This window comes from Amphibalanus amphitrite, unplaced genomic scaffold, assembly GCF_019059575.1.
Source record: "Amphibalanus amphitrite isolate SeventyFive unplaced genomic scaffold, NRLGWU_Aamphi_draft 000502F_arrow, whole genome shotgun sequence".
NCBI lineage: Eukaryota > Metazoa > Arthropoda > Thecostraca > Balanomorpha > Balanidae > Amphibalanus > Amphibalanus amphitrite.
The window spans coordinates 450,568-477,411 of NW_024881996.1; the positions used below are offsets into that span (position 1 = coordinate 450,568).

Sequence of the window (26,844 nt, forward strand, 5' to 3'; positions counted from 1 at the left end):
AGCATTGGCATCTGAAAATCTGCCACGTGGACAATGATGGAAGCATCGCTTAAAAATTGTTTGTAACCGAATGAAAGCGAATTTATTTCCATAAATAAAGTTACAGAAACAGAGAGCCCTACAGAAGGGCATTCAGCACAGCCACTGTAAACGTCAGCTCTAAATTCGACTATTTTTGCAACATTGGCCCTTCTGTTTCGATTACTACAAGCTACACTTCATGTATCATGCTGATGTTTTGTTTTGCTGGGTAAGGCCCTTTCGGTCTGACAAGACCATTTCAGAGCCGGAAGGATGGTATGAATTAGGGGGAGACGTTGGTCTGGGCAGACACCTTAGAGATGAGAGTCACCGGGGCTGAGCTCGTCCGAATGGGCAGGCCGACGAGCCCCAAACACTCTCTACACCCGCCTACGGGGTGCGCTCCCTCGGGAGCAGCGGTGCCGCTCCAAGGGAGCAGCCCACATGAGATAAAGTTGCCTGTCCAGCCCGGAGTGGGGGTTGCGGCGTGGAGGAGGATTTCAACATCGTGAGGATGAAAACGACGGAACGAGATGCATCATGCGCACCACGCATCGTGCACTGCTTAGCCACTAAATCGACTTCGCCCCCTTCCAGCCTTTCTGTAGTGCTGTACATCTAGCTACCAAGCCGACTCGAGTACACGGACTCACTGACCTTGAAATACACCTGTCGAATGTCGACATCCCCTCTGACGATCCGCTCACACACGTTCATCGGCCACATCCGTACGACTGCCGGTCACAGCTTCATTCACATACCCTCCACCTAGCGAGCGGTGCGGCGCACTGTGTCTTCTCGTTAACTCCGCCAGGCGGCGCTGGTCACGCTCCAGGACCGGCGGCGGCACTGCGAACGCCACACTGTGTCGGTAGGTGGGCTCGGGGCCGGGCCGGTAGCTGGGGCGACGCGGCTGGAGCGGCGGCCGCGGCCGGCGGTGCGACTCCCGGCCGGCCAGTGGGTCCTTTCGGCCGGTGGCCTGCAGCCACTCTTTGCGTTGCTCGTTTTCTGCCGGACCCCAGTCCGCTGCCGGCTGGAACGTCGACCGCACGCGCTGGTGGGAGGGGAATACGTCATTACAGTCGTTTTCAGAGAAGATTGGCAGCCTTAGTTACATAAGTGTGCATCATGTTGGAACTAAAGGGAAATGTGGCACAACAAATCCATGAAGCCGGTTAGCTATTGAGCTTTGGGCATCACAAATCATGCTCCCTATCTTCACATGTCAAAAATCCTCCAGTTTATTTCAAAAACATGGAAAGCCAATACATTACGCTCACCTCCAGAAGGGTCATTCCATTCGCCCTGTAGACCTCCCGGGCGAAGCAGACCGGCAGCATGAGAAGAGTCAGAAGGATGAGCAGTGCGCCGCAGACTGGCAAAGAAGACAACGAACAGTAAGCCAGAGCCACCGATCAAAAGTACCGCACGAAGAACACGGTGCTTTAATTTAAGCGCATATAATCACCTCGAACACCATAAGAAATGTATTCCGAGTTTAGCGAGTCACGCCTATATATGCCACGTTTATCACTGTTGAATTGTAGCATGCTTTTACTTAGTTCTCAGTACTCACTCATTGCGCTGTCCGGGTACCCGACTTTGCCGTACGTCAGAGGTTGCATGGTAGCCACTGAGTAGATAAAGATGGCCATGAGAGCCAGTGGGATGAAAAACATCCAGCAAAACTTCAGATAACAGTTGGGACGAGCGCCAGTCATAAATTCCAGGTCGTCACAGAAGTTGTTGATGCCGTAAACCCACTGGATAGCCACAACTTCCAGAGTCGCCAGGATGAACACGATAAATCCGCCTCCAAAGAAGTCCACCAGGTTCAGGATGAACTGACCTCCCTGAAAGATATGACCAATTAGCAGAAGATGCCAATGACACCGTGCAATCAAAGGCGATTAAGAAAAACAGCAAAGATTCTGGAATAAATGGAACACATCAATCGCTTATAGAAAATAAACGCTCAGTAAATATACGCTAACACCCAATTTTATATAAGCACTTGTCATATAGGTAAGAAACACTCGATTATCTGCAGCTTACCGGTGTAATGTAGACGAGTCCGACAAGAAACCCTCCCACAGACACGATGGTGGTGGCCGCCAGCTGGCTGACACTGGGGAACTCCTCTCGAAGGATGGTAATGACGCAGCCGGTGAGGGCGGTGGCCGAGCCCACGCCCAGCGTGAACAACATCAGGAAGAACAGGACGGCAAACAGCTGTGAGGAGAAACCGATAAGGGTACGGGGTCAGTGGGTCTAGGTGATGGCTGATTCCACGATTAATCAGCAAAGTTCAATAGCTAAAAACTACCCGAAATATCGAGCCCAGTGAAAAACAAGAGCTACCATGAACCCTGAAATCACATTGTTGTTAGTATTTTGATAGTCGTCTTTCCGTGCGTGACCCAGCCTGATCTGACCTGACGGCCCCCATCACTGACCTGCGGCACCCCGGGGAAGTTGGCCAGCGCCTGCGGGTACGAGACAAAGGCCAGCGACGTGCCGCCGCCCTTGATGACCTGGTCCACCGTGGTGTCCAGCTCGTGAGCCAGGTTACCCAGAATGCCGAATATGACGAACCCGGCCAGCAGTGAGGTCAGCATGTCCGCCACGCTGATGATGGCTGCGTCTCTGTAATGTTGCGTTCACAGAGCTCAGTAGTACCTATGCTACCCTTAGTCATCGAAACCAAGATGATTAAAACTAGATGGGTATGAATATGATGAAGATGGACACTCGTAGACACAAGTAGCTTTATTTTGTTTTTGAGTTGCATTTAATGTTGAAAGAACCATAATGATGAGGGAGCTCGTAGAGAAAGTCCTACTTGCGGAATACCACATCTTACTATTTCTAATCAAGCCGTCTCGTACCTGGCGACGGGGTCTCTGAAGTCGTTGTAGCTCGAGTACATGACCAGTGGTCCGAACCCGATGGAGAGTGAGTAGAACGACTGGGTGATGGCCGCGTACCACACCTGGGGCAGAGCGGAGATCGGGGTATTACGAGCAAAGACGGTTTAAAAACAATGTAAAGAAGTGGCTAACAAGGAATGGAAACGCGTTGTTTCGACTCAGTGTCGAGACGCGACTTTGCTCTGTAGTTAGTCACGCACTCAATAGCTCAGAAGTCAGAATATTTGGGTATTCAGGCGAATACTTACTCTAGCGTTGAGCAGTTCGTTCCATCTCGGTTTGATGTAAAACACGACTCCATCGTAGGCCCCGGGGAGCGTCAGCCCTCTGATCAGGAGAGTGATCAGCACGACGTATGGGAAGATGGCTGTGGGAAAATGAAATCAGAAAAGTGCGGTTACAATGAAACAGCCAAAGCCGATTGCCATTGTAGCGCCATTCCTCGCCAACGCTCTGAAATATTTCACTTACTACTACCGATGGACAGTTTAACAATAATGAATTCATAAAAATATCACATTAATGAACTACTTAGTACTTACTTAGTTTCAGACTTCAGACACCCAATTGGCTACCAACAATCACTCACCCATCTAGCTACTCCTATGCATTCATACTAGTTATAGCCTTCTACCTCCTTCCCTCAATTTTCATCTCTTATCCTTCTCTTTTCTGATGCGAGTACACCCACTCGCAGCCACTTACCAGTAAAGTATGCGACCTTTCCGGAGCTGTGCACGCCCTTCACCATGGTGAGGAACACGACTAGCCAGGAGAAGAGGAAGCAGAGTGTCAGCTTCCAGCAGGGCAGACCGATACCGTGGTCAATGTTGGGCAGCTCCTTTAGAACGTTCATCCTGAGAACGGGGATAAGGGAGGTCCACTGGGTAGATAGCATATCCAGTTGTGCACCATCTTATCACGTTGCACACGTTTAAGCGAAAACAAACGAATAATATTCGTTGACAAAAATACAAAATGGAAATAAATGCAGCAAAAGCTATGAACGAACTGAAACCATATTTTCTAATCACAAGATTTTCGGGATTTCCACGCGTACGAGCACTCACTGGAAGTACATTTCGGTGGATCCCATGGTGTCGTTGCTGGTGAGCTGGGACAGGTTGGTGGTGGGGTCGACACAGCGCGTCAGGTCGGCCCAGCTCGGGTCGCACACCATCCACGGCAATACAGACGAGAACGAGGCGAAAAAGTAGAACACCGTGAGCGCCATCAGCGCCACGTAGTAGGAGAGCACGGCGGACGTGGCCGTTAGCTGGCCGTACCCGACCCCTGTCCGAAACACAGACGGGGATTGGGGAACACCTAGTCCACGGCGATGGCGGGGGTGAATGAGGTTTGACTCCGGTAAGAGGTCATGCACAATCGATAAATACGAGTATGCAGATGGAATCATCGATTGATACCGTAAAATGGATCTGATATTCGTGATCGTATGATGACCCTAGCATATATTTTGTAGAGTTTTATGTGAAATTAATTTTTCAGCGGTCTTCAAATATCGACAGGTGGTGTTCCTTGTTATTTGCCGTTTGATGAATAACTTTCCATTGGCTTTTGGGGTTCACACTTCACATATCATACCAACATTATATGTACTTTATTTGAATGTTCTTATTGTTCACTTTATTTGCGGCAATCCGGATTGGACCCGGACATTAGGCGAGATGAAATGCCGACTGATAATAGCCGTTTTCACGACGGGCTATCCGGCGAGTGCACCTAATTTGACCAAATCTGCACCTAATCTCTTTTACAGCAAATATCTTTATTTTATTAATTCATTTCAGTGTTCTAGTCGATGATGCTCTCTGATAATATGACAAAGCAGGCATATAAGCAATTAGTACAACCCTATAGCTGATAGCTACAAGGAGACACACTGAACCAAATTTGACCAAATCTGCACCTAATCTGCACCAGATGTGCACCAAATGTGTACCAGATGGCCGTCGTGAAAACAGCTATTGCAGCTTCGGACACTTAACAGTTATTTTGCCTCGTAAGCTTGGCATCTGTGCCTCTCAGCTTAAGTCCGACCCGGAATCGAGTACAAACGGCATAAAACGCCCCATGTCTCTGGATAATACACGAATTAACCCTCGCCCTGGCATGGGGGGGGGGGTCGATGCGACCCCCCCTAAGGTTTTTCGAAGCTAGCGTAAAAACGGCGGCGCGCAGCGCCGCCAAATTTGGCACAGCCTATGGGGCAGCCTTTTTACATATGACCTGAAAATTTCAGGTCCGGGTGACCTTGGGTCAGGTCACCAGGTCAGAAAAACCGGTACAAGGTCATGGTCAAATTTCAATTTTCTTTTTGCACCTGTCCAACTCACAGTTTTGAACTGATTTCCTTCAAACTTTCAGGATGTGCTAAGTTCACAGAGTTGTATAACATATAGTTCGGGTTTTTTGAGGTCACTGACCTGAGGTCAGTTAGAGGTCATTACGTCGTAATGTTAAGCCTATGGGAAAATACTAAATTCGGAAAATACTGGAGATATCCGCTTCGTTCTATCACTTCTGTGCTTTGAAACCACAGTACTTAACAGCAGGTCACTTGGTGCTTCTTTGTTTGGTGTACTTATCCATGGGTCAGGTCAAATGAGGTCAACTGAGGTCAAATGACGTTTTTGCCAATAAGTTGGCACATAATGACGCTAGAGCTTAAAAAATGGTATCATTGTGTTCCTAGTGATCAGCCGAATCGAATGATATGCGATATGATGCAATTTGGTTAACTTGAACTTAATTTATTAATTTAAGTTTACTTAAAATTTAAGAAAAAACTTTAAGTACACTTAAGCAGGCTAAAAAGTATATCATTCGACGCGCCTTGACGTGCTGAGTTCACTGGTGCTTTTGTTTTTGCGCTATCTTAATTAGATCAAAAGTTATAAGCGAAAAACTTTTGACCTGTTTTTAGCGAAATTTTTACATTTATACCCCCCAAAACCCCCCTAAATATTGACCTAGAGCAACCAAATTTGCACAGGGGCGAGAACTCCAGGGGGCCCACCTACCTACCAAATTTGGTGTTTCTAGGTGCCATAGGAGCCAATCGCGAGGGGGGGTCGCATCGACCCCCCCCCCCCTGCCAGGCCGTGTTATGAAAAATGCCCTGCCAGGGCGAGGGTTAAATCACGGGAATCACGCGTGGAAAATGTTCAGTATTTTCGAGACATGCAAAGAGCTGGTATGCTGACTGCTGAGCCGGATAATCTGTGGTCCATGGTTAGAGGCAAGGTTAGAAGGTCGTAACATGAGGAAGCCTGAGCCCCGAGGTTCCGGCACGTAAGGCAGAAAGGAGAGACCAAGCGACTAAAATTAAATTCCGCTCTGAGCTCGCAATACAGGAGGTTTATAGCACCTACACATATTATGACTAGATTTGTGATCACTGGATTTTCAAAATATTTCTACTACACAAGTTTTACACAGCAATGAAATCAGAATGTCACTGGATAGGCACTCACCTTTAAGTGCTGGCACAACGCTCCAGACCTTGACGCTCCCGTGTGATGAGAACTGCCCCAAGGCCAACTCCATGAAGTACATCGGCTTTCCTGAAACCGTCGGCAGACGTACTTCGTCATGCATTCGTCATTGGCATCAAAACAACGCTGTTTATCATCTTAGCGAGGGCCGCAGTTGTAGCTAGATAGTGGAAAACAAGGAACATAATCACATTAAACAAGATGAAAGAGCATTCTGATGAACGTTCAGATGAGAATCAGTTGCTGGCAAAATATTTGCATCGTACGTTCCTACGTACATCAGGTCACCAGCCTAAGCTGAACATTCAGAGCTCAAGAGCACGAGTATATACAGATTTCCTCACCTATGGTCATCAGCACGAATAGATACGGCAGAAGGAAGGCGCCGCCGCCGTTCTCGTAGGCAGTGAATGGAAATCTCCACACGTTGCCCAGTCCCACCGACATGGCGATGCAGGACAGCAGGAACTCGATACGGTTACCCCATCTCGCCCGAGGCTCGCCGTTGCCATTCTGCGCGGAAGTAGGATCATGAGACCCTGATGTATGAGCTATAGTGGACTAGTAAATGCACGGAATTAGTTGGGGTGTATGTTGTCTCGAAAAAAAATCAATTCTTATTCATTTATATTTAAGCATTTTTTTATACTTTTTACTATATACAAAGCCGGTTCAGCTTAAAGCAAACGAAATCAAAAGACGTTTGAATCTTTCAACAAGTTAATTCCAATGCAATTTAGATCCCTAGGGACAGCCACACCTTCAGTTCACGTACCTGATCCTTCTCAATAATCTGGCCGTTATCGTCACCCATGACGATTTATGGCCGCGTCGGACGGCCTCGGACAGATCCTGGTGCCTCGGGCGGCGGCTCCCTGCACTGACTGAGCTGCCGGAGCCTCTGGGAGGACCACGGGAGCGAACTGCGGCCCGCGGCCGAGCTGGCCGGGGCTCCGGAGCGCGCAGCACCCATTGGCACCCCATGACCAGACACAACCCGTGCCCGACAAAAGGCCAGGGTCCGCTGAGCCCGCTCTTGACGAGCGTGTTGTTCGCTGTTTGCCGATAACAGCAGTTCGGCACAGAGGCCAGTTGAATCAGCAGGCATACCGGGCCCACACAACCTATGCCAAGGCCAAGCTCGGCTTTGGGTTACACTTTGGAAATCAACTGACCCCTGTTGCCAATGCGACTTTGGTGAGGAAGAAAAGGCGGATTTAAAAATGAATCAAAGCAAATAAAAAAATTAGGTATTTGAAGGCTGCAGCTGAAGCAAAGCTACATTAGTTGAAATGATATTCAATTCTCAGACTCGTAATGAGCACAAGATTCGTAATGCGTAATTAGTAATGCGCACAAGACGTGCTATCTTCAGCTATCATCTTCAACTACACAGGCAGAATCATTTCTCAAAAGTTATAAGCCCGCACACAGTCTTATCCTCTCGGCAGCATTGCTTAAAAGCAGCACGTCAAATGTCACTGGGGCATCACATCTAAATCACATACCTCAGGTAAGCGTATACCAAGCAGCTGCGATTTGAACGGTGACGTTCGGTTCGGCGACGGACAGGCGACAAACAGGTAGGCGCGATTTTTATCGTCACATTCCGTGGCGACTCTGAAGGTGAAAGTGAGCGTCCAATTGCCACTCGCACATCGGCCTCCGGCGTATGCGAACCGACAATTCAGTATCCGACCTTGAATCTCTAATGTCTGATATTACGATCGGAAGTGGAAGCACACGAAACTACTGTTTCAAGGAACAGAAGGCAGGAAACACACGGAAGAGCACGACAATGTAGAAAAGGAACGTATGAAGACAGAATATTGAGCTTTGCTTAATGTAGGTAGGCAAAAATAGTTATTAGCTTATAGCTACATACATAGCATAGCTATGTAGGTACATAGCAAGCTACATATAGGGTAACCTTCTCTCAAGCTAATTTGTATTGACATTGACTATTGAGTCTAAAACAGCCTTTCATGTTTTGGAACTGTACCGTTATGGTGACTTCTAACTTCTAAGGACAATCGGAAGTTTGATGCCGAAATGAAATACATTTTGGCACGTTTCATGTGCAGATCCACACTGAAAACAAAATGACACAAAAAACGACTAAAAACGCACAGGCAGAGCGTGTTAACTAGGCTTTCTTGTGTACCCTGCATCATGCATTTTTTGACCCGTCACAGACGTGTCAATTTACAAATGTGTTAACCCAGTCGTGTTGTGTCCTAAAACACAATATAATTGTGTCTTCAACACATAAGGCTTGTGTGAATATATTTGCAGAATACAAGGTAAATGTGTTACTAAATTTAACACAAATCGCAAGTGAAAGAAGGAAACACGTGGTGATTATGTAGTTTGTTGCCGGGGCGCAATTGAATGGACTTTGGCTTTGGCTGGACAGGCTGACTGCCAAAGCCGGGCCCCGAGTGGAATCGGGCGCTCGGGTGCCGTCAGGGCTGAGTACCCGGCCGGCCGACCCACAATCAGGGCGCGGTCAGGGCTGAGCACGCGGGCGGCCGACCCATACGAGGCCGCCGACCCATACACGCGCTGGAGTTGCGCCCGGTCGGCCACTTCAGAGCCGAAGGGTGAACGCGTCACGTGGACGGCTCAATCAGAGCACCAAGTGACGATGCCCCAAATTGGAGAACTACTGTACAAAACAGTTGTCCAGACAGCCGGGATGAAGTTACAGCCACCGATTTTTTCAAATATATCCTATATAGACCGAGGAGTTTCTTCCTCCAAGCAGACGTTAATTAGCTATGCTTCAGCTTGCACTTGATATAATCAGCGCATATTGCTCTAGACAATTTATCATGTATCGACTCCCTCGGCTGTATTGTGCATTTTGACCTTTCTCAAAACACTTTGGCAAATTTTTACAAAAACCCAGCATAAAAGTCGGTGCTCGAAAAACGCCCTCTATTATCCCCATCTGAAGTTAAGGCTCAGAGGTCGCTCACTGGTGGATGGCACGGTGTATTTGTGCAAGGGTACACGTCTACCATATCCGACAACACATGATTTCGATACACTGATGCATTACATTCGTCCAGCGTGCTTGGTACGAGAAAATTGTGTCATTCTGTTTTATGTGTTATCAAACGTGTCGAAGGTCCCACCAAGCGTGAAAATACTCAGCCGTATTGTGTTTTGGGTGCGGTTAACACATGACTGATGTGTTACCAGTACAGAACATGCCCTCACTGTGTCGATTTGTTTTCAGTGCATGGATTCCTGAATTATGAAGCAAAAGATGACACGCTTCTATGTAATTCCAGTCATATGTTACCATGAAATACCCGATACCGGCACCCACCTCCCAGTTGAGCGGCCATGACCAGCTGTTCTTCAATTTATCCACCAGTGACAATCTTCCCTAGTTTTTTTTTTCATACATCATCATATATTACGACAAACCGCATTTTACATGATCTCATAACGCACGACGTTCCAGCGCCCTCAAAAACCTCCTGGCCCCTGTCTTCCGCTCACTTCGCACCAAACTAGCCAACATAATATAAACATCCATAACAAAATAGCATTTGCCTACGAGCTGACCTCATGTCCCCATACCGGACTGGACTGGACTGGACACCGGACCGATTCCTTCTACGCACCGGTCTCTCTCGCACGCGCTCTCTGACTGACCACATACTCTTTAACCACAACGAAACAGTGACAAAAGCATGGATATGACAAATCATAAACCCAGAGATGAAGATCTAAACAACATAGTTAGCAGAAACACTGACACAATCGTCCGTAGTGCGTGGCGGCGACGGCGGCGCCGCCGGCGGCGGCAGCTGCCCGGCCGACCAGACGACGGGCGCGGCGGCGGCAGCGTACACGGGACCTTCATGCGGTCACCTGTTTAATTAAATATCGGGACTGCATGCCCTGCCCCGCCCAACAAACCGACGAAGCTCGCTGCACATGGCTGTAGTACGTATTCCAATTTTATTTTGTGTTTTCTGCGATATGTGTAGTGTGCTGACTTTTGATTATTAGTCTTCTTTTGATTATTAGTCTTGATATATAATCTTCCCTAGTTGTCTATGAAAGTCTCGACAATTATGTCACTCCTTAGTCTTATAAAACAACTGGCACGTGATGTTCTAGTCAGCAATGCCACAATCTTCCAGCATTCCTTTGTCGGCTTCCAGCAGGTCATGACGAGTGTCGACATTCCCTGAACTCGCATCCAGGCTGATTCGCATCACTGAACCGTAACGTTTCGCCGACCACAGACAGGTATTTTCCGCCGCGGTGATCCCCGTGCCTTCCGTGCTTGTCTGGACGACCGCGCCCCACCGTAGAACGTCCGACTACAGAGGCCGACTTCACCCATTCACTTGTGACCCACGAGTCACGACCTATGACCTGTGACTTCTGACCTGTAGTCGGGTTAAGGCGGAAGTATACCACGAATTCAGCTCGTTACGTCTCGTGGGCCCGTTAGAGCACCGCAGTATGTCTCAGATCTCTCTGTATGCAGATGAGGTCTCAGCTAGCCGTGGGTGGTGACCGCCCAGGGGAGCCTGCACGACCTGCCGGTCACCGGTGTGTGGCCGGCTGGGACGGAGACGGCCGCTGCCAGCCGGCCGTGCCTCCGCTGACCGGTGTCGGGCCGAGGTGCGACTCGGTGCGGCTGTGCCGACACGGTGCCAGGCCCCGGGCTGCCGCCGCCGCCGTCACCCGCCGCGCGTTTGAGAAAGTGAGGTTGGCGGCGGCGGCGCCGGCGCCCGGCCAGTCTCGCGTCTGCCGTGATGGCGCGCTGGTGTCTGCTGCTGGCTGCTGGCCTGCTGGCCTCCTTCGGGCCAGGTGGGTGTCTGCAGGGGTGCAGCATTGCACCCTCTGGTCCTCCATCCCGCCGTCCTTCCATCTAGTGTGCCGCCCGGGATGTGGCGGAAGTCAATAGTGTCACTTTTTCATAATTTTCATCGTTGCATCATTTTACTAGTTAATTCTTTTCTAGTTTTCAAAGCCATTACGTAACTGGTCGTTGATAATGTTAATGATGGCCTTCTGAAAACCAAACAACTTCTTGACTTTAATTACCATTATTAATTACTTTTAATACCTTAATTGCACGTTCTTCATAACGTGATGGTAAGGGTGATGCTTGCACATCTGGAAAAATATATGGCTCAATTTGCTTTTCTTCTTGTCACTTGCTGTATAAATATTTGTAATTTCTGTTGGGCATCCGTGCCACTATGCAATCACGCGATCTTCGTCTTCTATCTGGCTTGTTCCAACTGTCTGTATTTTCAAGTGCATAGAAGCAGTGGGTCGACAGGTTATTTTTGTTTTGGGCGATGTTCTCCGTTTCGAAGCATACTATCTCAAAATAACCAAGCACTTCAAACTAAATTGCATTTTAGCATTGTTTAAGTTCGTCTTAGCCATCAATTATTGATCGAGGTCGCTGCTATACGGCAATGTTGAACATTGTGCGATACGGTTGTCCCATCCCAGACATCTCTTCTATTCACAAATGCATTCATCTGCTCTGCATATCCATCTACATGCATCTACCTGTCCAGCTTACGGTTGTGCCTTCTAACAAACGCCACAGACCGCTCCTGCCATTCCCAGTCGGCTCGTTTGCATGAGAGCGCCGCTCTGCCGCCGTTCGGGGTACTCGGGTTGCATCAACCTCCCGGCAAGAGGCCCACGGGCTGCCCCGGAGTCGTGCCGTCTCCGGTTCCATTGGCAGGTCCGCGCTGCTCACCGGCAGCCAAAGCCGGCACGGCTATTTGAACACCGCTGTAAATCAACCTGCCGCCGCCTTAATCGGCTGTTATCATGCATGAGCTTGAGCAAGAAGTCTTGCCATTCCGTGAGATGCACGTGCGAAATCCGGGTGTCATGAAATGTCTTGCGTTGCCTTTTTGTGGTGCAAGCAAGCAAATGCGATTCGTTACTTTTTCCGTTTTTTTTTTCTGCATCAGCAGAAGCTGGGATCGCGAGAAGCTCCCCGTAGTCATTCACCGACCATTTATTAAGAACGTAACTGATAAGCCGCGAAAGCCAGTCTGCAAACCAATGTGGTGACTAATCCGTAAGATGAGAACGTTTGCAAACCAGAAAAATACATATCTTTGTGTGGCAATGCCAAACCTTACAGAGCCACGACGCAAAGACCAAGGAACGTCAAAAATACGAAGCCACAGGCCTAAGGACCAGCTGTTTCATAGAACAGATTATATTCACCAATAAGGTGAATATTGCAGTGTTACCCGCCAATAAAATACTGGATATGTTATTCAAATAATATAAAAACGTTCTGTTTAACCGTCTTCAATGTAACATTGACATACTAAAATAAAATACTGGATATGTCATTCAAATATAAAAACGTTCTGTTTAACCGTCTTCAAGGTAACATTGAAGACGGTTAAACAGAACGTTTTTATATTATTTGAATAACATATCCAGTATTTTATTGGCAATGTTGAGATACGACAGGAAAACAGCATTGCTGTTCACCTAAAGCGTCAAAACGCCGACACATCTGTCATAGTATGCGTCTGTTTCTGAGGAAGCCATCCTCCCACGACGGATCCCAGAACATTCCTGGCCAGATGTAAGCCAATCTGGCCAAGGTCGCCGCTACTAGCGAGGCGTATCCGCCAGCAAAGTCTTCCCAGGGCTAATCCCACCTCCACGGCGGGCCATGACGTAAGACTGACGGACAGAACCGCCGGTCCAGCTCTGCGGTGGGCAGGACCGCCGGACCGGCACTCCACTGTTGTGTCACACACGCGGTGGTGGCCGCCCCTGCCTCAGGCACCACCACCGGCCGAGATGGAGACTGCACCACAGCAGCAGAGCGTAACACCACAGCGCGGCGGCCGGCGCCGCGCCGCGCGGGGCTGTGCGTTTCGACAGAGGCGGAGAGGGTGGCTGCAGGGCGCAGGCCCAGGGCTGGGCCGCGCCGTGTGCGAGCGGCGCCCTGTGCTGATATCACGGTCATCTCAGCCCGCCGCCCGCGCCGCCACCGCCGGCGAGGTTTTCACAAACAGCGTCACTTTCTCCGCGATATGCCGCGCCGGGCGGCGACCGCGGCCTCCGGCGAACTGTGCGGATAGCGTGCGGAGGGAGGCACGCGCCGGGAAAGGATCGGCTATCTCACCAGACACCTCGCGCGATGGCCGGGACGGAGCCGCGGGGACGCCCACTGTGCTGGTCCCAGAACCCACCCATACGAGCTGGAAGCGCTGATAACGACACAGTGCGCCCGTTCCGTGAAAGCTGATTCATCGTCACGGGTTGGAACTGTGGCCCTCGTACTTCACTTTACCGCGCGGCACGTTCGCACAACTCTGGGCGCGATTCGTAGAACTTGGCCTAGTGCTAATTGTTTGACGACTTGGCTAGAGGGAGGGAATGTTGTAATGTGTAATATAATCTGGTCGGTTTTCGGGGAAACGTTCACGCATTAATCCAACGGAAGTATTTAAAACACCTTTCAACGCACTGTCTGGCTAATGACTTTTGCATTATGCAACTATTTCTACACTGACAGATGTAGAAATAGTTGTCGGAAGCGCTGATATAACAAGTATTTCTACATCAACGGAAATAGATGTAGAAATACTTGTCGATTTGTCGTTCCACGACAAATCGACAAGTGCCCTGCACCCTCATATTTTATTTTTTACTTAAAATTGGTCTAATGGGTTGTGATGGGCGGGGAAGCCAGCTGTGGCAAGGATTTTTTTCTTCGAACAACGGTTTCCGAGATATAGCCTCGGGCAATTCTTGGAGTTCGCGCTGCAGCCCTATGTTTGGCGGCCTATAACTCAGAAACTATTGGCTTTTTACGATAAAAACTTCATATGGTTCAACTCACAATCAACCAACAAACATTTTGGCTATCTCGGATTTTCAATTTTTGAAAATTTTGATCACGTGACCTTTTGTCCTATTTTTCGAAGAGTGACCTTGATATTTTCCCCACTGAAAGCTGCAATTTTGTCTGATGACGATTAAAGCCTTATCAATTGTCATTCATATGCGATGATAAAAAAAGTGGTTATCGCCCTGCGTTGACCTCAGATCAGGTCATTTTTATGACCTGTCCATTATTACGAGCGGGAGCGACAGCGAGATCTCGAGAATAAAGCAAGATAGCGACAAGCGGTAAACGGTAAAGGGTACACACGGAAAAGGTCTATAATTTTTACTAAGGTCATTTTCAGGTCAGGTCAAAGATAACGTCACGGGAGCTAGAAGGAAGTCAAAATAGCGGCACTATACATATATATGAAGTTTTTCTCGAATAACTTTCAAGGTATCCCAGCTAGGAACAAACTAATAGCACCATCGTGATCCTCTCGTCGATCCGCATCGAAACATATGTATGTTGACCTCGAAAGGTCGAAAGGTCAAAAGTTGACCTTAGGTCACGTGATCTAAGGTCAACTTTTGACCTTTCGACCTTTCGAGGTCAACATACATATGTTTCGATGCGGATCGACGAGAGGATCACGATGGTGCTATTAGTTTGTTCCTAGCTGGGATACCTTGAAAGTTATTCGAGAAAAACTTCATATATATGTATAGTGCCGCTATTTTGACTTCCTTTTAGCTCATGTGACGTCATCTTTGACCTGACCTGAAAATGACCTTAGTAAAAATTATAGACCTTATCCGTTTGTACCCTATAGCGTTTACCGCTTGTCGCTATCTTGCTTTATTCTCGAGATCTCGCTGTCGCTCCCGCTCGTAATAATGGACAGGTCATAAAAATGACCTGACCTGAGGTCAACACAGGGCGATAACCACTTTTTTATTATCACATATGAATTAAAATCGATAAGGCTTTAATCGTCATCAGACAAAATTGCAACTTTCAGTGGGGAAAATATCAAGGTCACTCTTCGAAAAATAGGACAAAAGGTCACGTGATCAAAATTTCCAAAAATTGAAAATCCGAGATAGCCAAAATGCTTGCTGGTTGATTGTGAGTTGAACCATATAAAGTTTTTTATCGTAAAAAACCAATAGTTTCTGAGTTATAGGCCGCTAAACATAGGGCTGCAGCGCGAACTCCAGGAATTGCCCGAGGCTATATCTCGGAAACCGTTGTTCGAAGAAAAAAATCCTTGCCACAGCTGGCTTCCCCGCCCATCACAACCCCTTACACCAGTTTTCAACGAATAATAAAATATGAGGGTGCAAATTTAATTTTTTATTTGTCGATTTGTCGTGGAACGCCCCAGATGTAGTAGTAGGTATATCCAGTTTGGATATATTCAGAAACATATACCAAAGCTGGATATACTCTTCCATCTTCAGCCTAAACCTCTCGAACGTTGCACACCAAACTGCACCCACCGAACTACATACGTTCATCGGCAGCCCTAACCGTTAGGCTTCGTCCAATGACCATCTGTGACCTCCCGCGACTTCTTCCGGACACGACCCGTGTCCGTGTCGGTCGGGCCGTCACGGAACGGTCCATCCCGTCACGGACCGTCCGGTCTCCGTGACGGGCCACAAAAGCGACGTGACGGTCGTGACAGCAAGGGGCGTGACGCCCGGAGCGATTCGTGTCACGTGACGGTCAGTGCGGAACGTTGCCGAGGTGATTTAGTTTGATTGTATTTACATACGACGCAGTCATTCTGACAATCTGAGCCGATAAATACTAATAACAATAGCGCTGAACATTGGAGTAAAACGTGGTCGGTAAGGAGGAGAGTCGTTTTAGCGATTGACTACATTGTATGACAGATATAGTAGTCGCGTAGTGTTGGTGTAATCTCAGATTATCAATGGAATATATCATATAATGCAAAGAAATGAACCAAAATAAAAAGAATAACGTCAACTCAACAATCATAAACCGTGCACCATCCTATCCGAGGTACGCCTTGAAGCGCCTTGAAGCGCCACAAACCAGCCTGACCGTGCTCTAGCTCAGCTCGAGAGCATTGCACAATGGACAATGCCCCTCCTGCACCGCTGACCGCCGAGGCGGCCTCTGCAAAACACGCAGCGAATGTCGCAACCGCGGCTCGGAGCGCGCTGCGCCCTGCCCTCGGGCGCCTGTATCACCTTCCATCGAACAATGCGTCCACTCTGGCCGCCCTGGATCTGGCACTGCACAGTGCACTGTCGGTGATTTTATTCGGAGCGGGTCGTGCACTACATAAGAATGTAGTAATTGAGATAATGTTTTCTGATCTTTCTTAGCGTTCCCCCTGCGGTGCATAGTGCACGCAGCACGTTCCATCAGTCATCACCTCATACGTGCCTTGGATCTAGAGGAAAGGTACCAGATCCGTCATGGTACATTACTAGACATGTTTCAAAGCTTCAAAGGCAACACACCCTACGTCGATACATTGAGTCGTTGCAATGAGTTTGTGAAGTAGACCCGCTCGATGACAGAACCAAACTCTTCTTTTTCAGTGGAGTCGCAGTTTCCCCAAGACCAGGGCTTCCAGTGCCCTGCCAAGGACGGGTACTTTGCCGACCCAGACAACTGCCGAAAGTGAGTCATCCCCGAAGGCAGAAGCACTCATCTGTGCTCAATGCCCATCAAACCACAGTACGCAAGTGAAATGAGCCTCTCATATCTTCAGTAAGCATGCGGTAGCGATGTTTCACAGAAGCTAGAAAAGGTACTTAATGACGAGATTGATTCCATCCATTCTTCGCTCATTGCACGCACCTCCATTGTGGGACGAAAATATCAAACTCCCTTTCCTCATAGCGAACAGAAAGTCACAAGCACATCCATGAACTACAGCATTAAGACATCCGTCTTAGTCTGTCTTAGTCGTTTTGGCTAACGACGATAGCCCTACACATTTCATTAAAAATTGTCTCTTCCTGCCGGGAATGAAACCGGAATTGGGCAAAAGTCCTTGGAGTTTTGCTATTCAGACGATCCACATGAAACTAGGAGCAAAGTCACTTTCACTGTTCACATTTACCCTCGGACGGCCATTTACTCCTATTTACTCCGACAACCACACCCACTAAAACAAACAAACGGTGATAGGTACTCGCACAGGGCAACCCTCCGTGCGCTAATTGCTAGGGACCAGCGAGCCACCCCTCCGCGGTACCCGATCAGGGCCATCACAGACAGCCAGTGCCGGCCGAGCGAGCCGCTCGAGCGGGCCGCAGCGACGACCCGGGCGACTTTCGCCCATTAACCGGCTCCGCCGCCGGCCGTCGGCGACCAGTTCCAGCGGCTTAATCGCCGCGCAGACAGCCACGAAAATCGATTTATGTCCTTCGCTCAGCGGACTCTTGAGGAGGAGATCGGAGAACGCATGGTACTTAAACCGACAATAGCGCAGAAACGCTCAGATGCCTTGGGTAATGCTATATCAAGTAATGCGTTATGAAATAGCGAGTCAAACCAACGACCGCCTGACGTTCGTTTTCAATAGAGCCTGCCGGCTCACCCAGTACGGAGAATATTCACTATATAGCTTGTTCCATGACCTGTCCTGGAAGGCCTTACTTATTATACAAATGCATGATGCCGGACAGAGACTTTGACACTAAGCTTTAAGTACTGCTTTCAATCCTTTGAAACATCATTTAACCCTCGCCCATGTAGGGGGGGGGGGTTGGTGCAACCCCCCCTGAGGTTTTTCTTAGCTTACACGCCGAACCGTTTCAGATAGCCTGCTCAAATTTTCAGTACCCTTTGGGGCATCCTTTGCGCAATTTTTGGTAATTTTTTTTTTTTTTTTGTCAAGGTCATGTCAGGTCACGGAGTTATGACGTCATAAAGGGAACAACCTCCGGCCAGATTTACGCTAAATTGGAGATTGCTTCACACTGGTATAAATGCCGACTGACCTGACACACTGATGGATTGTTTTAGAATCACAACTGGCTGATTTGACATTGGCACAATGTCCGTTGACATTTTGAAGGTTACTAAAGGTCAAGGTAAGGTCAGTGACCTCGGTTGACCTGTAATGACTTCTTGCACTTCTATGCCTTTTCGGGGTATTTTGATGCCCTGAATTCGAATTTGCTATCCATTTCAGGCATCGCTGGTTGTTTCTTGTCGTTCATTTTGGGTCAGGGTCAGGTCAGTGACGTCACACGCCTGACGTGACCCAATGCACAAATGACCTTGCAGACTTCCGATGCTCCCAACGCATCATTTTTAGAGTTATGACATCGAAATATACACCAAACGATAGAGAATTGATCAATGATCACGATAGTGAAGGTTTCAAGTCGATATCTCTTACCGTTTTGCCGCAATCGGCGCGGAAATCTGAAAAAAAAATTAGATTTTTCCGAAAATTTGACCTTTGACCGGTCATAAGTAGGTCAAATGTTGACCTAGGACCAAAAAATATACCACCAATCGCGAGATCTCATTGAGAGCAATCCGTTGGTCTTTTCCGCTAAGCTCTACGACGCTCCGTTTTCAAACGCCAGGGGGGGTCGCACCAACCCCCCCCCCCCTGCATGGGCGAAGGTGGCAAAACACCGTTTACGGGCGAGGGTTAAAACGAAAGTTCTGATAAATATACAGAGCACCATTGAGGCGCTTGAGAAGGAAGTTCGTCTCCCATTTGTTGTGACCGATATTTGAAAGTTCATCTAGTCTTCTCAAGTCGTCATACTAGAACCCATTCTAGACATGACAGCGGGAGGGACGGGCTGTTTCCCCGACGGCACGGCAGGAAAAGCACCAACCGAGCGAGGGTTGGCGAACAGCGATCTAAAACGTCCCGCGGGCGGCCCCAGTCCCAGCAACCTTCCATAATTGATGAGCAATATGTCCAAGGTGCTTTGAGTTACCTGTGATTTAATCTCTTAATTTGATTTTTAATTAATTAATTAATTAAATTAATTTGATTTAATCTGTTAAGCGCTGATGTAGTAAGACACTAGACAGCTGACGCTATGTCGCCTCGCGCATTCCTTACAAACTATAATTTTTGGCACGCTCGGCATCCATATTTCAGCACGTAGACCGTTCCCCTGCTCGCAGGTTTTACCAGTGTGTGGATGACTACCCGTACGACCAGCTCTGTCCCTCCGGACTGCACTGGGACGACAGGAGGAAACAATGTGACTTCAAGGATGTCGCCGAGTGCGGACCCATCACAACCAGTAAGGGACTTATTGGAATTCGGAGGGGACTAATCGGAGAGGGAGGGTTACTCATCGGAGGGGACGGTCGGACGCCTGATTTCGGTGTATGTTTTCAGTATACAACATTTAATCAATGACATTATCATTTATTTGCCGATTCAGGGATAAACTTATCATATCCCCACGACATCTTCCGGTTTGACACCCAATCAGAGCTGTCAATTGAATAAGTGCTTATAAGTTTGACATGCTTTTTGAAAAGTGCATTATGAAATGTGCATGATTGGCAACCACGTGTTTACTGCGTGTTCAAGAAATCCCAGCCGGATTCAATATTATCGCAGGCTAGCTGTAAGCTCATGAACCTCGAGCACCACTAAACCGGCCGTCATAACGATTCTCGCCGCCGACACCACCGGTAACTTTTCTTTCCATCGTCAGCCCAGGGTCCGCCGACCACCGAGGACCCGTACAAGGCGACGTCCTGTGACACGGCCAACTGCCCGCTGCCCAACTGCTTCTGCTCCAAGGACGGCACACTGATCCCCGGCGGACTGGACCCCTCAGAGGTGAGCTTAGACTACCGTCTAGCCTTAGTGTGTGGGGGAGGGGGAGGGGACGGACTGGATCCTGCAGAGGTGAGCCCGGACTATTGCCTGGCCTAACGGACTGAACCCCACGAAGTTCACGCACACTGATCCCGGGCGGACTGGACCCGGCGGAGGTGATTCTCGACTATCCCACAGCGTGCAGAAGAGGGAGGGGCGGCGGAATGGACCCTGCAGAGGTGAGTTTCGACTACCACCCGACTGGAGGGACGGGTCGAGGAGAAGGGGACTGAACCCCGCTGAGGTAAGCCATGGTAACCGATCGGGCTGAGGAGGGGTCAGACTGGGCCTTTCAGCGGTGTGCCATGGCAAATGGTTTGCTTGGGGAAGGGGGAGCCCAGCCTGGGACCCTGCAGAGGTGAGTTTCGGCTATCAACAAGCCTACAAAAGGGACTGGGCGCTACAGAGGAACTATCGCCCTCCGCGAGCTAAAGAGCTGAGAAGTTTCTGTGGAAAGAGTGACCAGGCAGCACCATGAATATGTCCACCTGACCGTCGAGGATCAGTGCAGCAGACGCTAGGAACCCAAGCTCATCATAATGACAGTATGCCTTATGTCGCTTACATTTACACTTCCTCCTTGTCGGATTTCAGACGCCGCAGATGATCATTCTCGCGTTGGACGGCGCCGTCAACGGTCAGAACTACGAGCACTACGTCCGGCTGTTCAACGACACCGAGCACAAGAACCCCAACGAGTGCCCGATGCGCGGCACCTTCTTCATCAGCCACGAGTACACCGACTACCAGATGGTGCAGCAGCTCTACAGCAAGAGCCACGAGATCGCCCTCTACAGCGTGACGTGAGTTACACGATCATACGACGTTGCTCACGGTAATATTGTGTGTAAGCCACATTGAATCACGCCACAAGTGTCACGAGGGCTGGATAGGATTAGCCTTTGCAATGTCACGAGATAAGTGGATTGATCTCCGTTGGGCTACGGAGGTTATTCTGCAAACGAGGAAAAGCCGTGAGTCACGACGGGTTCTCAAACAAACACGTGTGGAACACAATAAACACTTCTCACCATATGGCGCATTACTGTAAACATTCGTGACCATCTTCTGGTTAGCATACGGATAATCCAATAAATTACTTTTTTAGTTATCAATAACATGCTAGCTACACTGGTTATATGACATAATTTAAAAGGGTTCCTGGGAACGTAAACAAACGAGAGTTACACCACCTAAGGAGTAAGCAGTCTTCATTTCGAACTCGGCTGACCGAACCAACCGTATTTACTTCTTGCGGCAAGTCTCTCCACGTCTTACTCAGTCCCGTGTCCCCCCAAATCTGACCGCTGCGCTGCCGTGACCCACAGGTCACGTGACCTGTCTCGGGAGCCGTACGAGGAGTGGATCCAAGAGATGGTCGGTATGCGCACCATGCTCAACCTGTGGGCCAACGTCTCCGAGTTCGAGGTGCTCGGAATGCGCTCTCCGAGACTGAAGCCCGGTGGCAACGAACAGTTCAATGTGAGTGGACGAGAAGAGGGAAATATGGCGAAATGAAACTCGTGACTCGTGAGAACTTCACTTAAACTTAACTTTTCCTGTCCTAATCGGCCAAGTTTAGGGCAGAGGATCCTGAGCTAGTTGCATATGTTCTTCTCGGTCACACAGACATTGCATTGAAGTAATTGCATAATGCATACAATATCACGCATCACCAGTTGAAATTTGTGATATTTATAGCCAACATCCTCAACACTAGGACACCATGCTGATACGCGAGTCCTGATGCTGTTTGCCGTAATCCCCGTGCTCAACATTAGTACACAACCAGCGTCTATGAAGCCCCTCTGCAGCCCGCCACCACCCTAACCCACGCCCTGCCCGTTCACAGATGATGCTCGACTACGGTTTCGTGTGGGACAGCTCAGTGTCTGTACCGCCGGTGCGGGTTCCCGTCTGGCCGTACACACTCGACTACAAGATCCCGCACGACTGCCGCTCCGGCGGCTGCCCCACGTCGCAGTACCCAGGTAATGGACACAGCTCACAGTACTCGGGTAGGGGACAAACTCGACTGCAAGATACCGCACGACTGTCGCTCCGGCGGCTGCCCCACCTCGCAGTACCCAGGTAATACGGCATACACTGAGCGGTACTCGAATAACGGCAATCAATTACTCAGGTGTGGGGAAGGTACACGGTACACGCTATACGGGAAGGACCGACGTGGGAGTACCACACTACGAACAGAAAACAACAAGGAATTAGATACGGGGTGGCCCATTAGCTCATACGGACTTTCACCATGAGCTTCTCGCTCAAGACAACTGGCCTTGCATGCATGCATGCATACTAAAAAAAACAGGCATTTTTGCATTGGATCCATGTGAAGGGAAAAGGTTTCAAAATGATTTCTTACGATGGATTTTCGTAAAGAAGGAAGCGTATGCGACTTCTCATGACATGCCATGCTTTGTTTTGTTCACTCCATACCAACCTAGAGAGAGCGAATGTTAGTATTCTAACATTCGCTATCAGCCCACCGCAGCTCTCTCTAGGCGTACCAGCCATAGTACCAGCCTGCACCAAGCTCGTTACTAAGTTGATTCATCCCTGTCCTACCACCAGGCATCTGGGAGGTGCCACTCAACTCGCACTACACCGAGAGCTTTGAGGGCGGCCACTGTCCCTACCTGGACCAGTGCGTGCTCTTCAACTACGAGCCCAACGAGATCCTGACCTGGCTCCAGGAGGACTTCAACCGGCACTACGAGAACAACCGCGCCCCCTACGTCATGTCCTTCCACACCAATTGGTTCAACGAGGCCAACCTCATCGAGGGACTCAACAAGTTCCTCAAGTGGGCGAGAACCAAGTGAGTTGAGAAGAGGCTGGGGTGTGCAGTGGCGGATCCTGGGGGGGGTCCACGGGGTCATGACCCCCCCCAAAAGGTCTGAGAGGGTCATTTGACCCCCCCCAAAAGCCGAAGACCTAAATGCGCTATAGACGCCGTCTTGCATGCTCAAAATCACATGTCAAACACTTCTGAGCTAATACCTTTGTTTTTCTGGATCGTGTTGCGTGAAAAGGCGTATTGAAGGCCAGAATCTTACTCATTTTTGTCTCAACCGTGCGAGCACCAGGGGATGATCCAGGAAAACTCCAAGGGGATGGTCATGAATTTAATTCGTGGTGCCCCTACCTATACGCAAAATTAAAAACTCAACGGATTTCGGCCACTTAATTTTGGTGATGTCCTATTTCCATTTTTTTATTTTGTTTGTTTTATTTTTAGTGCCCCTGGGCCCTGGCAGGTCAAAATCACGTCGGAGGCGAAAGAAATTCACGGGAATCCCAAAAATCACGTCAGGACATTCAGGGCACTCTGACCAGCCTGACAGCTAGGGCCCTTCTTACTTCCTGGGGCCTCCAGTGAATAACCGCTAGTGTCTGTGTCGGCCCCTCTGACTCCTCAGTAGGTAGGAGGCCCTCTGTAGAGGAGACCCTCTGTGGAAAGGAGACCGCCTGAATGCAGAAGGCCCTCTGAAGAGAGGAGACCCGCTGTAGAGAGAAGGCCCTCTGAAGAAAGGAGGCTCTCTGTAGAGAAGAGGCCCTCTGAAGAGAGGAAGCCCTTTGCAGAGATGAGGTCCTCTGGCTCTTTGAAGAGAGGAGGTCCTCTGTAAAGGAGGCCCTCTGAAAGGGAGAGACCCTCAGTAGAGAGGAAGCCCTCTGTAGAGAGGAAGCCTTCTGTAGTTAAGAGGCCCTGTGAAAAGAGGAGGCCCGCAGTAGAGATCGGTGGTCCTCTGTAGAGAGGAGACCCCCTCTGTGTTTTGACAAATGTTTTTGCAAATTTTTCGCGGCGCTTCGCGCCGCCGATTCATGTACATACCTACGTACAGGTCAATATGAAATCGTGACTGTAATTACATAAACCAACCGTGTCAAATTGAATCAGAATTCATATGTGTACTGTGAAGAAACTCCGGCTTGTACTGCCATGCTAAAAGGGTGGTAAAATTTGTGTTTTGGAGCGGAGCTGTGTTTTGACACATTCTTTTGCAAATGTTCTCGGCGCTTCGCGCCGCCGATTTATACACCAATCAATAAGAGAGATCGTGACTGTAATAACACCAACCGTGTCGAATTGAATCGGAATTCATATGTGCACTGTGAAGGAACTCCGGCTTGTACTAGCATGCTAAAAGGGTTGTAATATTTGTGTTTTAGAGCTGTGTTTTGACAACTTTTTTCAAATTTTTGCGGCGCTTCGCGCCGCCGATTCATACACAGGTCAATAAGAGAGATCGTGACTGTATGCTACTAATGCATTGGGCATTAGACTAATGCATAAGTGAGGTAACTATATCTACTACTTCTGGGTTTTTAAGTCGGTCGATCCGCCCCCCCCCCCCAGTAAAAAAATCCGTGGCGACGCTCCTCTATAGGTGGGTTTCACTAACTAAAACTACTGAGCCGAGTGACTTACGATAAAACTTCAACTCAGAAACGACGAAGATCAAATGTCATTTGATCTCGACATACTCGCTCCCTACCCCCCCCCCCCCCCCGGTCGTCAGAATTCATTCATCAGACCTGGCATGTCGGCCGACTGGTGACCCCCCCCAAAACGTTCCCCTAGATCCGCCCTTGGGGGTGTGCCGTGCTCTTATGGTTCATTCGCATCTAAACCCCGACCATTTTTAGTGCGTTAATTATGGTAATGTTTTCCCACACTGCAGCGCAACCTCACGGTTCCCGCTCACTACAGTAACCAGGCTAGGTTTCCAGTCCTAGCCCCCCCCCCCTAAATAACCACCAACCTCTATTACTCGACCTCATGAACCACGAACTAAGGACACAAGGGCTCTCCGCACTTCAAAAATAACCACCACTGACCACCCCTCCCCATAAAACGACCACCACTGACCCCCTCCCCTTCCTCAGGGACGATACGTGGTTCGTGACGATGACACAGGCGCTGCTGTGGATGTCCGATCCGGTGCCCGTCAACCAGATCTCCCAGTTTGACGACTGGGACTGCCGCAAGCGCAAGGAGGTGCCCCCACCGGCCTGCAACCTCCCCAACTCGTGCAAGGTGCCCTTCAAGCCGCCGCCGGATGTGGACAAGCGCTGGATCCCCGGCACCAGGTGTGTGGCGAGAGGGAGAGAGGAGAGAGAGGGGGAGAGAGGGAGAGGGGAGAGAGAGAGAGAGAGAGGGAGGAGAGGGAGGAGAGGTGGAGAGATGAAAAGAGAGAGGGAGGAGAGGGAGGAGAGGTGGAGAGATGAAAAGAATTAAGTGTAGTTCAAGGTATCGGCAAAAAGAGGATCACGTACATACGTCGTATTGTGTCATGTGTGTCCAGATACCTAACCACTAACCAGTACCTCATAGAATCTCTCGACTGGCACAGTGCCTATTCGTGGGTCTGGTTGGCTGTTCTTTTAATCAGTCTATGCCAGCAATCTTTAACTAATAGGTCACCATGGGCCACGCCCTGTTCCACTTTCCAAACCCGACGCCTGGATTGGCCGCCCCACCCACCCGTCACAGGCTCCCATTCATCGATGAGCTCCCTCCCCTCCCGGCCTCCCCGCAGATTTCTAACGGTCCCGCCTCTGCCCGCAGGTACATGGGCACGTGTTTCTCGTGTCCCAAGCAGTACCCGTGGCTGTATGATGTGGACGGCGACGGCGGGCAGGCCGACTTCTTCGAGCCGCCAGAGTTTGAGCAGTAGATAGGTCAGAAACGGAGAACAATCAAACTCAAAGGTTTTATGCAACGTTCTCAGATCAGCATGTGTCGGTTGCAGTTGTCGGTAAACTTATTGTTTCCACTTTTGCCACACAGACAGAATTGCATTTCAAGTAGTTCAGAACGTTGTTGTCATTCTAATTTCTATCAGTGGAAGGATTGTTATTGTCGTACGTTGCGCCAGTGATTTTGCAGTACGGGAAACACCGGGCCCGGGGCAGTCAGCGAGTTGCGGAGAGGTGGCCACAGAGGACAGGTCGATCGGATGTTACGGAGACGGTGGCTCTAGTGTAGCAAAGTTCAGGAGGACGGGTCGCACCGGGGTTCCATGTCCTCACAGCGGAAAAGGAGAGACGGGCGGGCTCCGTGCACGCTCACGGTATTGGCTAGGCACCCAGTGTTTGTTTTTGTTCGAAAATACACGGGTACTGTGTACCAGTTGCGAGTGTTAGGGTTTGCACTCGGAATACCGTGACATAAAAACGGTAACGAGGCATCAGAAGCCGATGCATGTTGCCTGAAGTATTTCCTCATTAATCCACAATCACTACAAATATTTCACTCTAACAATCTTTCATCATCACTATCACAAGAGTTACTTCACGATGGCCATCGTGTCTCATCGTTCCCAAAAGGGTTCATACAAACAATACAACAAACACCACTGCAACCAAACAGGCTCCGGGACCGGCGAATCCCTAAATAAGCAAACCGTAATGCGATATTTTGTAGCACCGGTAGCACCAGTAAAACGCCTTTTGGGCGAAGAACGAGCGAGCGAGATAGTGAGCCCTGCACGTGCGGAAGGGCGAGAGGGTGCTTCCAACGGGCTAGCGCAAAGCACCCTTCTAACTGGTCGCTAGCGGTGTGCTAAATTTGAACGCAATCGGCCCAGCCGTTCCTGAGATCTGGAAGCGGCATTCTGCATGTGCGCACGT

The 26,844-nt window shown here is 49.3% G+C and overlaps 2 protein-coding genes across 2 annotated transcripts; one reads left to right on the plus strand and one right to left on the minus strand.

Moving 5' to 3' along the window:
* Positions 1-63: 63 nt before the first annotated feature.
* Positions 64-8,807, minus strand: LOC122392824 (sodium-dependent nutrient amino acid transporter 1-like). The gene is made up of 12 exons (XM_043388127.1): positions 7,245-8,807; positions 6,814-6,982; positions 6,449-6,538; positions 4,022-4,244; positions 3,657-3,808; positions 3,200-3,318; positions 2,910-3,013; positions 2,478-2,667; positions 2,077-2,253; positions 1,598-1,874; positions 1,302-1,396; positions 64-1,075 (listed from the first exon to the last, which is right to left on the minus strand). The coding sequence occupies exons 1-12, from the start codon at positions 7,281-7,283 to the stop codon at positions 725-727; spliced, it is 1,986 nt and encodes a 661-aa protein (XP_043244062.1). The 5' UTR covers positions 7,284-8,807; the 3' UTR covers positions 64-724.
* A 2,206-nt stretch (positions 8,808-11,013) lies between these two features.
* On the plus strand, positions 11,014-26,352 carry LOC122392821 (chitin deacetylase 1-like). The gene is made up of 10 exons (XM_043388121.1): positions 11,014-11,311; positions 16,916-16,997; positions 19,482-19,603; positions 20,027-20,154; positions 20,788-20,996; positions 21,522-21,675; positions 22,046-22,184; positions 22,783-23,029; positions 25,099-25,302; positions 25,781-26,352. The coding sequence occupies exons 1-10, from the start codon at positions 11,257-11,259 to the stop codon at positions 25,887-25,889; spliced, it is 1,449 nt and encodes a 482-aa protein (XP_043244056.1). The 5' UTR covers positions 11,014-11,256; the 3' UTR covers positions 25,890-26,352.
* The last annotated feature ends 492 nt before the right edge of the window (positions 26,353-26,844 follow it).